This window comes from Ranitomeya variabilis, chromosome 4, assembly GCF_051348905.1.
Source record: "Ranitomeya variabilis isolate aRanVar5 chromosome 4, aRanVar5.hap1, whole genome shotgun sequence".
Taxonomy (NCBI): domain Eukaryota; kingdom Metazoa; phylum Chordata; class Amphibia; order Anura; family Dendrobatidae; genus Ranitomeya; species Ranitomeya variabilis.
In genome coordinates, this window is record NC_135235.1 from 729263657 (window position 1) to 729277353 (window position 13697).

General features: G+C 46.1%; 1 protein-coding gene across 1 annotated transcript in view; it reads left to right on the top strand.

Annotated features, from left to right (window-relative positions):
• The first annotated feature begins 1627 nt into the window (after positions 1-1627).
• LOC143769347 (gastrula zinc finger protein XlCGF53.1-like) overlaps positions 1628-13697 on the top strand; it is a 51354-nt gene continuing 39284 nt past the window's right edge. Inside the window, exons 1-5 of the mRNA XM_077257829.1 lie at positions 1628-1773; positions 1903-2082; positions 2166-2289; positions 2379-2476; positions 2674-2764. Coding sequence (XP_077113944.1) covers positions 1696-1773; positions 1903-2082; positions 2166-2289; positions 2379-2476; positions 2674-2764 — 571 coding nt within the window. The 5' untranslated portion in view covers positions 1628-1695. The remainder of the gene's footprint in view (positions 1774-1902; positions 2083-2165; positions 2290-2378; positions 2477-2673; positions 2765-13697) is intronic.

Consider the following 13697-nt stretch of genomic DNA (forward strand, 5'->3'; position numbering starts at 1 on the left):
CACGTAGTATATTGCCCAGCCACGTAGTATATAGCACAGCCCATATAGTATATTGCCCAGCCACGTAGTATATTGCCCAGTCACGTAGTATATTGCCCAGCCACGTAGTATATAGCACAGCCCATATAGTATATTGCCCAGCCACGTAGTATATTGCCCAGCCACATAGTATATTGCCTAGCCACGTAGTATATTGCCCAGCCACGTAGTATATAGCAGAGCCCATGTAGTATATTGCCCAGTCACGTAGTATATAGCACAGCCCATGTAGTATATTGCCCAGCCACGTAGTATATAGCACAGCCCATGTAGTATATTGCCCAGTCACGTAGTATATAGCACAGCCCATGTATATTGCCCAGCCACGTAGTATATAGCAGAGCCCATGTAGTATATTGCCCAGCCACGTAGTATATAGCAATGTGGGCATCATATCCCTGTTAAAAAAATAAATAAAATAAAAAATAGTTATATACTCACCTTCCGGAGCCCCCAGATCCAAGCGAAGCGGTTACCGACACTGCTCGTGCGCTCCGGTCTCAAGAGTGCATTGCGGTCTCGCGAGATGATGACATAGGGGTCTCGCGAGACCGCTACGTCATCATCTCGCGAGATCGCAGCATGGAACGGTTACCGGAGCGTCGCGAGCGGGAAAGGCCTGTTGTCGATCCGGGGGCCGACGGACGGTGAGTATATAACGATTTTTTTTTTAATTATTTTTAACATTAGATCGTTTTAATATTCATGCTGCATAGGCAGCATGAATAGTAAAAAGTTGGTCACACAGGGTTAATAGCAGCGTTAACCGAGTGCGTTACACTGCGGTCAACGCTGCCATTAACCCTGTGTGAGCGCAGACTGGAGGGGAGTACGGAGCGGGCACTGACTGCGGGGAGGAAGGAGCGGCCATTTTCCCGCCGGACTGTGCCCATCGCTGATTGGGCGTGCCTGTTTTGCCACGACCAATCAGCGACTTGGATTACATGACATACAGAGGCCGCGACCAATGAATATCCGTGACAGACAGACAGACAGAAGGACAGAAGGATAGAAGTGAACCTTAGGCTACTTTCACACTAGCGTTTTTTTGCATACGTAGCAATGCGTCGTTTTGGGGAAAAAACGCATCCTGCAAAGTTGTCTGCAGGATGCCTTTTTTCCCCATAGACTAACATTAGCGACGCATTGCGACATATTGACACACGTCGCAACCGTCGTGCGACGGTTGCGTCGTGTTGTGGCGGACCGCCGGCCGCAAACAAACGTTACATGTAACTTTTTTTGTGCCGACGGTCCGCCATTTGCGACTATGCATGCGCGGCCGGAACTCTGCCCCCCACCTCCCCGCACCTCACAATGGGGCAGCGGATGCGTGGAAAAACAGCATCCGCTGCCCCCGTTGTGCGGCGCTTGCACAGTATGCGTCGGTACGTCAGGCCGACGCAGTGCGACGGCCCTGTACCGATGCTAGTGTGAAAGTAGCCTTAGACAATCATATAGTAGATGTAAAACTAAATACTGTAAAATAATATGTCTCCTCATATGTTTCCTTTATTACCTCCAGTAATTGTATTACACAGGATTTTTTATGATGTTACGTCGGCTCATCTTCTTTTCATTCAGGTCTCTACAATATCGGATCCTCTCAGCGAAGATCTTCTATATAAGAGAATTTTCCTGATTTACCCACCAAAGATGGATATGGACAGAGACAAGATGGCGGAGAGGATATTACACCTCACCCTAGAGATCATCTTCCAGCTTACTGGAGAGGTGAGAGATTCTGATGACGTCACATTACATCATTCTTATCTATGGGAATAACAGATGGACAGAACTGGAGAGGTGAGGACTCTGGAAATGTCTGTAGTGAGATTTATTAATGTGTCTCTCCATAACCAGGATTACACAGTAGTGAAGAAGACTTCTAAGGAGCACTGTCAGGACCCTGTGTGTGAGGGATGTGGAAGACACCTGAGCCCAATAATGGGACCTCCATCTCACCCCCTGATACTTGAGGACATCAATGACCAGAAGATCCTAGAACTCATCTACAAAATGATTGAGCTGCTGACTGGAGAGGTGACACTGCTGGGAATGCTGGGACATTATACAGTAACACTATGAAGAGATTGGGGTGATGATGGTATCATTGTATGTGTCAGGTTCCTATAAGGTGTCAGGATGTCACAGTCTATTTCTCCATGGAGGAGTGGGAGTATTTAGAAGGACACAGAGATCTGTACAAGGACGTAATTATGGAGGTTCCTCAGTCCTTCACATCATCAGGTAATAGACAGGACTAAATACACATGACCTATAATTATAATTATCTGTATGTATAGAATGAATTCAGTCCCTGTATGTGTTTCCTCCAGATCTATCTGGTAAGATGACAACACCAGAGAGATGTCCCCGTCCTCTTCTTCTACAGGACTATAAACAAGAAGATCCCAATGTTCCTAAGGGTCATCAGGTAGATGGAGTGGAGTCATGAGATCTCCCCTATGATGTGTAGATGGCTATGAAGGTCTTGTGCTCAGTCTTGTTTTATCCACCAGTATTAAATGTTTTATACTTGTGTAATGAGAACGGTGGAGATGGCAGGATTAGAGCTGATCATAGATAAGACTTTTCTCCATCTGTCTGTGACTTTTACAATATTTGTTTCAGGGTGAAGATTTAACCCATATTAATACTACAGAGACATATGTGAGGGGTGATGAGTGGTGTAAGGAGAAGATTCCTACATATGACTGCCCAGGTGAGTAGCAACCACTAAATGCAGAGAAGTCACAGATTCTTCTCAGTCTCTGGCTGTGGCTGCTTTATCGGTGGTGTAGTCCGGCCTTATATTCGTCGCCAATACAAGTTTATGAGAAAAAAATGGATCTGGGACATCATTCACCGGATCCGTTTTTTTCATAATTAGCCGAATTGAGCCTGACGACAAAAAACTGATATGTGAAAGCAGCCTTAATCTGACGTTGAGAAGGACTTGGGACTAGGGGATCCTAGTTAATGATAAACTTACCTGGAGCATCCAGTGCCAGGCAGCGGCTGCCAAGGCATACAGGATCATGGGGTGCATTAAAAGAGGCCTGGATACACATGATGAGAGCATTATACTGCCTCTGTACAAATCCCTGGTTAGACCGCACATGGAGTACTGTGTACAGCTTTGGGCATCGGTGCTAAGGAAGGATAAAATGGAACTAGAGCGAATACAAAGTGATCTTGGGAACCGGCACCAGGCAGGTGGTCTTCCACAGCATTGGTACTCTCTGTAATTGTAGGCTCCAGTTAAACAGGAGCTGAAAGACAGTACACAGTTGGTTTGCGCATGCTCTGAGGACACGTGGACTGAGGCCATCAGGCCCAGCTGCTTTGCCAATAACTAGTTTACTAAACTGTTTCCTCACATCGCTTGGGGAGACAGTGAAAGCAGGCAGTTTATCCCCCATTGTCAATGCTGCTGATTGTTCCACTGCTCCATTCCCCATTCCTGATGCCACTGCGCATGTGTTAGTGAATCTGTTGAAAAACTTGTTCATTTCATTAGCTGCTTTTGGCTGGCAGCTGGAGGTATATACGTGACTACTGCAATGCAAATGGAGAATTCTCTAGGTAGATAGTAAGGCCTTAGGCCAACTGCTAAGAGTTCAATGTTTTGACTGCAGTGACTTTCCTTAACAGTAATATGCCGCTGATTACACCATCTGATATTAATGTATAATATCATCCCACCACCCTTCTTCTTACTGTCATGGTTAGGACAAGGTTAATGTCCTGTGCTCTCAGGGTTAATGTTCTTAGCCTCTCTCTCAAGATGGGAGGGCTATTTATACTCGCTCCTAACCTGGTATCCTTGTCAGCTATAGGTTTTTCTGCAGTCTGTATGCTTGACCTCTGAAGTGTGTGCTGGCTTGCTTAGTGTCTTGCTGTCACGTGCTTTATTCGTTTTCCTGGGTTACTGACCCCTGGCTTGGCTTCTGACTATTCTATTACTCTCCCTCTTAGTATATGGTAATCTCCTGTCTACGACCTCTGCTTGTTTCACTATTCTTTTATGCTTGTCCCTTCTCTGTTTCCCCACCGTCTGACTCCGCCTCCTGACCGCCTCCCACTCTGTCACATGATCGTAGGTCCTTTTGCTTTACCTGATCACTCTGTCTCATGTGAAAGGTCCCGTTGGTGTTCATGTTAGTTACCCGGTTTCTGGTCCAGCTCCGTTGCTGCTGGGTGCAGTTTCACCTGCAGCATTAATACCCATGTATCATGACATTATAGCTGACCTGATAGTTTTTCTCCCTGGTGTGGGAGGTGGTGTTTGTATGCCATGGACCCGGTACAGGATGTCATGGCACAGGTTAATGAGCTTTCTCAGCTTTTGCAGACGCAGAGAGATGTGGCAGGTGCTTTACAGGTGTCTGCTCCATTTTGGTCCTGGGAGGAGGGACCCTCTGATGTATATATACTTAGTGGACCCCGAACCGCCGGTAAAATTACCCGACACTTTTTCTGGGGATAAAAAATTGTTCAGGGTCTTTAAGGAGTGATGTAAGTTGTTTTTTGAGTTACGTCCTCGGGACTCTGGAAATGAAATGTAGAGGGTGGGAGTAGTTATGTCTTTATTAAGGGGATCCCCGCAGGCATGGGCCTTCTCTCTCTCTTCCTCTGCTCCTGAACATATGTCTGTGAACCCTCTCTGGGGCACATTTATGATGAGCCTGATAAAGTGCGTCTTGCAGAAGATATGGTGATGAGTGTGACACAGGGGAAGCACTCCGATGAATGGTTCTGCTCAGAGTTTAGGCGCTGGGTAGCTGAAGTTAATTGGAATGATGCAGCCCTGAGGGGGTTGTTCCGTATGGGTCTGTCTGACCGTCTGAAGGACGCTCTGGCACTTCATCCTCCTCCTGATACCCTGGAGGACGCTGTTGTGTATCCGCTTTTTGGGCTCCCCTGGTGGTTGCTGGTGGTACTGGTGACTTGTTTGCACTTTGCTTCTTCTGTTCACCTGCTTCCATCAGTGTTTGGGAGTTTCCTATTTAGCCTTGCTCTCCAGTCATTTCCTTGCCGGTCATCATTGTAACCAGAGCCTTCGGTTGCATGTTCCTGCTACTAGTCTGCTGATCAGCTAAGTGGACTTTGTCCTTTTGTTTTGTACCTTTTGTCCAGTTTGCAGTTTTTGTGATTCTCTGTAGCTGGAAGCTTGCGGGCTGAAATTGCCACTTCTGTGTCATGAATTGACACAGGAGTCTTAAAGTAATTTCAGGATGGTTTTTTGAAAGGGTTTTCAGTTGACCGTGAAGTCCTCTTTTGTATCCTTCTGCTATCTAGAAAGTGGACCTCTCTTTGCTAAATCTACTTTCATACTGTGTATGTCTTTTCCTCTTAATTCACCGTTATTACATGTGGGGGGCTGCTATCATCTTTTGGGGTATTTCCCTAGAGGTAAGCCAGGTCTGTTTCTTCCTCTACCAGGCGTAGTTAGTCCTCCGGCTGGCGCGTGGCATATAGGAAGCCGTAGGTATGCTCCCTGGCTACTGTTAGTTGTGTGGTAGATTTAGCTCACGGTCAACTCGAGTTTCCATCACCCGAGAGCTCGTTCGTTACTTATGTGTTTTTTACGTTCCCTTGCCATTGGGAACCATGACAGTATGACCGGCCAACAAAGTGTTAATTGTTTGGGCTGAAGCAGGAGAAAAAGAAGTGTTGAAGGGAAATTTTTTTTTTTTCTTTCCCTCAGAGTTTTGCTGCCTAGCCCTTAATTGCTGTCTAGCTGCCTCTTACCTCCTCTTAACCCTTGAATGGCTCTGACCTTAGCTGTTTAACATGGATGTCCAGAGTTTGGCTGCAGGTTTAAATAATCTTGCTACGAAGGTTCAAAATTTACAAGATTTTGTTATACATGCTCCTATTTCTGAACCTAAAATCCCTACACCAGAGGTGTTTTCCGGAGATAGATCTCGGTTTTTGAATTTCAAATATAATTGTAAATTATTCCTTTCTCTCAGACCTCACTCCTCAGGAGATCCTGTCCAGCAGGTTAAGATTGTAATCTCTTTGCTGCGAGGTGACCCTCAAAATTGGGCATTTTCATTGGCACCAGGGGATCCTGCATTGCTCAATGTGGATGCGTTTTTCCTGGCTTTAGGGTTGCTTTATGAGGAACCTAATTTGGAGATTCAAGCTGAAAAAGCTTTGATAGCCCTATCTCAAGGGCAAGATGAAGCGGAGATATACTGCCAAAAATTTCGTAGGTGGTCTGTGCTTACTCAGTGGAATGAGTGCGCCTTAGCGGCAAATTTCAGAGAGGGCCTTTCTGATGCCGTTAAAGATGTTATGGTCGGGTTCCCTGCGCCTACAGGTCTGAATGAGTCCATGACAATGGCAATTCAGATTGATCGGCGTTTGCGGGAGCACAAACCCGTGCACCATTTGGCGGTATCTTCTGAAGAGACGCCAGAGAAAATGCAATGTGACAGAGTTATGTCCAGAAGCGAGCGGCAGAATTATAGGCGTAAAAATGGGTTATGCTTCTATTGTGGTGATTCTGCTCATGTTATATCGGCATGCTCTAAGCGTACTAGGAAGGTTGACAAGTCCATTTCAATTGGCACTTTACAGTCCAAATTTATTTTGTCTGTAACCTTGATTTGTTCATTATCAGTTATTACCGTGGATGCCTATGTGGACTCGGGCGCCGCTCTGAGTCTTATGGACTGGTCCTTTGCCAGGCGCTGTGGGTTTGATTTAGAGCCTCTGGAAGTCCCTATACCTCTGAAGGGTATTGATTCTACACCTTTGGCTTGTAATAAACCACAGTTCTGGACGCAAGTGACTATGCGTATGACTCCAGACCATCAGGAGGTGATTCGCTTCCTTGTGTTGTACAATTTACATGATGTTTTGGTGCTTGGATTACCATGGTTACAGTCTCATAACCCAGTCCTTGACTGGAAGGCTATGTCTGTGTTAAGCTGGGGATGTCGGGGGGCTCATGGGGACACTTCTATGGTGTCCATTTCGTCATCTATTCCATCTGAGATTCCGGCATTTTTGTCTGATTATCGTGATATTTTTGAAGAGCCTAAGATTGGTTCACTCCCTCCTCACAGGGATTGTGATTGCGCCATAGATCTGATTCCTGGCAGTAAATTTCCAAAGGGTCGTTTGTTTAACCTATCTGTACCTGAACATGCTGCTATGCGCGAGTATATTAAGGAGTCCCTGGAAAAGGGACATATTCGTCCTTCTTCATCACCTTTAGGAGCTGGTTTTTTCTTTGTCTCTAAAAAGGATGGCTCTCTGAGGCCTTGTATTGATTATCGTCTCCTGAATAAAATTACAGTCAAATATCAGTATCCGTTGCCTTTGCTGACTGATTTGTTTGCTCGCATAAGGGGGGCTAAGTGGTTCTCTAAGATTGATCTTCGTGGTGCGTATAATTTGGTGCGAATTAAGCAGGGGGATGAGTGGAAGACCGCATTTAATACGCCTGAGGGCCATTTTGAGTATTTGGTAATGCCTTTCGGCCTTTCTAATGCACCTTCTGTCTTTCAGTCCTTAATGCATGATATTTTCCGGGAATATTTGGATAAATTTATGATTGTGTACTTGGATGATATTTTGATTTTTTCTGATGACTGGGAGTCTCATGTTCTGCAGGTCAGGAGGGTTTTTCAGGTTTTGCGGGAGAATTCTTTGTGTGTAAAGGGTTCAAAGTGTGTTTTTGGGGTTCAAAAAATTTCATTTTTGGGGTATATTTTTTCCCCTTCTTCTATTGAGATGGACCCTGTCAAGGTTCGGGCTATTTACGACTGGACGCAGCCTACTTCTCTGAAGAGTCTCCAGAAATTCTTGGGCTTTGCTAATTTTTATCGTCGATTTATAGCTGGTTTTTCTGGCGTTGCTAAACCTCTGACGGATTTGACTAAAAAGGGTGCTGATGTTGCCAATTGGTCCCCTGCTGCCGTGGAGGCCTTTCGGGAGCTTAAGCGCCGCTTTTTGTCTGCCCCTGTGTTGCGCCAGCCTGATGTTTCTCTTCCCTTTCAGGTTGAGGTCGATGCTTCCGAGATCGGAGCGGGGGCGGTTTTGTCGCAGAAAAGTTCCGACTGCTCAGTGATGAGACCTTGTGCGTTCTTTTCGCGAAAATTTTCGGCCGCCGAGCGAAACTATGATGTTGGAAATCGGGAGCTTTTGGCCATGAAGTGGGCATTTGAGGAGTGGCGTCATTGGCTTGAGGGTGCCAGACATCAGGTGGTAGTTTTGACTGATCACAAGAATTTAATTTATTTGGAGTCTGCCAGGCGCCTGAATCCTAGACAGGCACGTTGGTCGTTGTTCTTTTCCCGGTTTAATTTTGTGGTCTCGTACTTACCGGGTTCTAGGAATGTGAAAGCAGATGCTCTTTCTAGGAGTTTTGAGCCTGACTCTCCTGGGAATTCTGAACCTGCTGGTGTCCTTAAGGATGGAGTGGTTTTGTCTGCTGTCTCTCCAGATTTGCGACGTACTTTGCAAGAATTTCAGGCGGATAGACCTGATCGTTGTCCGTCTGGTAGACTGTTTGTTCCTGACGAGTGGACCACTAGAGTCATCTCGGAAGTTCATTCTTCTACTCTGGCAGGTCATCCGGGAATTTTTGGCACCAGAGATTTGGTGGCTAGATCCTTCTGGTGGCCTTCCCTGTCTCGAGATGTGCGTGTTTTTGTGCAGTCTTGCGATGTGTGTGCTCGGGCCAAGCCTTGTTGTTCTAGGGCTAGTGGGTTGTTGTTGCCCTTGCCTATTCCGAAGAGGCCTTGGACGCACATCTCTATGGACTTTATCTCGGATCTCCCTGTTTCTCAGAATATGTCTGTCATCTGGGTGGTGTGTGACCGTTTTTCTAAAATGGTTCATTTGGTGCCATTGCCTAAGTTGCCTTCCTCATCTGAGTTGGTCCCTCTGTTTTTTCAAAATGTGGTTCGCTTGCATGGTATTCCGGAAAACATCGTTTCTGACAGGGGTACCCAGTTCGTGTCTAGATTTTGGCGGGCAGTCTGTGCCAGGTTGGGCATTGATTTGTCCTTTTCGTCTGCATTCCATCCTCAGACCAATGGCCAGACGGAGCGAACTAATCAAACTTTGGAGACTTATTTGAGGTGTTTTGTGTCTGCGGATCAGGATGATTGGGTTGCCTTTCTGCCGTTGGCGGAGTTTGCTCTTAATAATCGGGCTAGTTCTGCCACTTTGGTTTCTCCTTTCTTTTGCAATTCAGGGTTTCATCCGCGTTTTTCATCTGGTCAGGTTGAATCTTCGGATTGTCCTGGAGTGGATGCGGTGGTGGATCGGTTGCATCGGATTTGGGGACAAGTGGTGGATAATTTGGAATTGTCCCAGGAGAGGACTCAGCAGTTTGCTAACCGTCGTCGTCGTGTTGGTCCCCACCTTCACGTTGGGGACTTGGTGTGGTTGTCTTCCCGTTTTGTCCCTATGAGGGTTTCTTCTCCCAAATTTAAGCCTCGGTTCATCGGTCCTTATAGGATTTTGGAGATTCTTAACCCTGTTTCCTTTCGTTTGGACCTCCCGGCATCTTTCGCTATCCATAATGTGTTCCATCGGTCGTTGTTGCGGAGATATGAGGTACCGGTGGTTCCTTCTACTGAACCTCCTGCTCCTGTGCTGGTGGAGGGTGAATTGGAGTACGTCGTGGAGAAGATCTTGGACTCCCGTATTTCCAGACGGAGACTTCAATATCTGGTTAAATGGAAAGGCTATGGTCAGGAAGATAATTCTTGGGTAACTGCCTCTGATGTTCATGCCTCGGATTTGGTTCGTGCCTTTCATAGGGCTCATCCAGATCGCCCTGGCGGTTCTTGTGAGGGTTCGGTGCCCCCTCCTTAAGGGGAGGGTACTGTTGTGTATCCGCTTTTTGGGCTCCCCTGGTGGTTGCTGGTGGTACTGGTGACTTGTTTGCACTTTGCTTCTTCTGTTCACCTGCTTCCATCAGTGTTTGGGAGTTTCCTATTTAGCCTTGCTCTCCAGTCATTTCCTTGCCGGTCATCATTGTAACCAGAGCCTTCGGTTGCATGTTCCTGCTACTAGTCTGCTGATCAGCTAAGTGGACTTTGTCCTTTTGTTTTGTACCTTTTGTCCAGTTTGCAGTTTTTGTGATTCTCTGTAGCTGGAAGCTCTTGCGGGCTGAAATTGCCACTCCTGTGTCATGAGTTGACACAGGAGTCTTAAAGTAATTTCAGGATGGTTGCCCCTCCACTGAATAACATTAAACAACAATAACTTGACTCTGAAAAAAGGAGGAGGGGAATTGAAGGTTCAACAATTTTGAAAAACTGCAACAAACAGCTCCACCATGCCACCCCCAGCCACTGGCCTAGGGAGACCCAGCTGACTGTTGCCCATACCAAAAATGTCCCTCTGAGACCTCTCTCAGTAGGGACCCATTTTAAATTTTAACAACAAACAGCTCCATCATGCCACCCCCAGTCACACCACAACTGGCCCATGGGGACCCAGAACACTGTTGCCCATACCAAAAATTGTCCGGTTGATACCTCTCTCAGTATTGACCCCTTTTCAAGTTTAAGAACAGCTCCACCATGCCACCCCCAGCAGCACCGCAACTGGCCCAGGGGGACCCAGCTGACTTACCAAAACAAGACAAAAAGAGTCCTTAAATAATTAATAAGTCCATATCCAAAGGACAACACTTACTGTTACCAAAACAAATAATTGCTTTAATTCAGTTCCTAAAATGTATATAAGTGAGGATGAAACACCATATATGTACATATAAGTTATCGTTTACAACCAAGTTATACAACAGGTTGATACTGGAAAATCTCCCATCATAAGCTCAGATATAGTCAGTGATGGGCAATGTTATGCTATATGCTGCAACAATAAATGAGAAGCCGCCTGCTCCTCTACAGCAGTTACAGACACGGCTCTCAAATCACCAGCTGCACATAAATAGTAAGAAATATATGTAGGTCTAGTATAATCTGCCTGCAGCCATAGGTGTATATGTAGAAGACTGCAAGTTCTGTATCCCATTCAGTCACGCTACGTACATAACAATAGACGAGAGCCGATGCTGAAAACTAGGCCCATGATGTGTCCTGAAGAGCAAGGTGCAGCATCACACTAGGAGTGCCCACTCAATGCCCGCCATGTGCTGAGTTATTAGTGCCCACTCACTGCCTGCCATATGCTGCGTTATTAGTTCCCCTCTCACCGCCCTGCCCTGTGGTGATGTATTAGAAGAAACAACCGCACTCAGAGGATGAATTTAGAATGCGTCATAAACGTGAAATTTTATTGATGAACACCACAGTAATTAGTAAAAGTGTTGAGGCAACGTTTCGACCCCTTGATGGGTCTTTATCAAACCACACTTGAAGATTAAAGAAATAGGGAAAGAGGAGGACGCCGTCCTGGAGACGGACACAAGTGTTCCAAAAATGATAGAGAGTGCAAGGGTCCGGAATGGCACAGTGACATTCCTTATTTGTCAATGTTACATTGATATGTCCATTTTTGTAATGTAAATATGTTAATTAACAGGCCTGCTGTGGCCCATTTATCCAGGGTGACCATCACGGTATGGCCCCCTGGTCTCCAGAAGCATTTATAGCCTATAAGACCCTGTTAGGGTAAAGTCCCTGTGGTCATGGCAATCATATTTTGCATACCTAAAGAATAAATTGCAACTGGCTCCTCCGAGCTAAGAACAGCAGCTGGAGGAGAGATGAAAAAAGAAAAAAAGCATGCTATTCAATACAATCTGTCGTTTTAAGGACCCTTTCTTTTTGTTCATGTGGCTTGAGAATGCTGAGGCACAGATTATGATTGTTTATATTGACCTACTCTTGTTAGACATCAGAGAACTCACACAGGGGAGAAGCCTTTTTCCTGTTCAGAATGTGGGAAATGTTTTAGCCAGAAAGCGCTTCTTGTTAGACATCAGAGAACTCACACAGGGGAGAGGCCTTTTTCCTGCTCAGAATGTTGGAAATATTTTTCAGAGAAATCACATCTTGTTAACCACCAGAGAACCCACACAGGGGAGAAGCCTTTTTCCTGTTCAGAATGTGAGAAATGTTTTAACCGGAAAGCACTTCTTGTTAAACATCAGAGAACTCACACAGGGACAAAGCCTTTTCCTGTTCAGAATGTGGGAAATGTTTTAGCCTGAAAGCGCTTCTTGTTAGACATCAGAGAACTCACACAGGGGAGAAGCCTTTTTCCTGTTCAGAATGTGGGAAATGTTTTAGCCGGAAAGCGCTTCTTGTTAGACATCAGAGAACTCACACAGGGGAGAAGCCTTTTTCCTGTTCAGAATGTGGGAAATATTTTTCAGAGAAATCACATTTTGTTAACCACCAGAGAACCCACACAGGGGAGAAACCTTTTTCCTGTTCAGAATGTGGGAAATGTTTTAACCGGAAAGCACTTCTTGTTAAACATCAGAGCAGTCACATAGAGGAGAAGACTTTTTAATTTTCTTAATGTGGGAAATATTTTATTTGGAAATCAACTGTTAATAAACATCAAAGCCTTTTTTATGTTCAGAATGTTAGACTAATTTTAACCAAAATTGGATCTTCTTAAAGGGAACCTGTCACCCCCCCTGGCGTTTTTAACTAAAAGAGCCACCTTGTGCAGCACTAATGCTGCATTCTGTCAACGTGGCTCTTTTATTTGGGGTTCCTGAAAACACTGGACTATTCGTTTTATAATTTGCCCCTCACACCTGTATTCTGCCCGGGGAACATGTCTTCCCCCCCCCCCCCCCGGACACAAAGGCCTCCAAGCCATCACTCAGGCCCTCTATGCACCAGCGCCGCCTCCACTTCCTTCATTAATGTCCCCAGCGCCTACTAATATCATAAATGATTTTAGGGTTTTCTTAAGGTGCCGTTACACTAAGCAACTTACCAGCGATCGCGACCAGCAACGTGATCGCTGGTAAGTTGCTGTGTGGTCGCTGGGGAGCTGTCACACAGACAGCTCTCTCCAGCGACCAAGCGACTTCGGCATCGCTGAAACTGTCTTCAGCGATGCCGTAGTCCCCATGTAAAAAAAAAAAAAAAACACTACATACGCACCTTCTGTCGTCCTTCATGTCCCTCGGCGCTTGCCGCACTGACTGTGTCTCAGCGCCGGCCGGCCGTAACAGCGGTGCCCAGCGGTGAACCGCTGTTACTGCAGGTTCACCGCTGGGCTCTGCTTTACGGCCGGACGGCGCTGAGACAGTCAGTACGGCAAGCTCCAGGGGACGTGACGGACAACAGACGGTGAGTATGTAGTGTTTTTTTTTTTACTTTTACCATGGTATCCATGGTAAATATCGGGTTACTAAGCGCGGCCCTGCGCTTAGTAACCCGATGTTTACCATGGATACCAGTGAAGACATCGCTGGATCGGCGTCACACACGGCGATCCAGCGGTGTCAGCGGGAGAGTTGCGACGAAAGAAAGTTCGTCCACTCTCCCTGCAACCAGCGATATCCCAGCAGGATCCAGATCGCTGCTGCGTGCCAAACATAGCGATATCGCTATGCATGACGCTGCAACGTCACGGATCGCTGGCGATATCGCTGCAACCTCGCCTAGTGTGACGGTACCTTTAATCTAGTCTCACTTGAATATAGGTCAATATTAAATAGTCACCTGATGAGTCGCCTTTGGTGA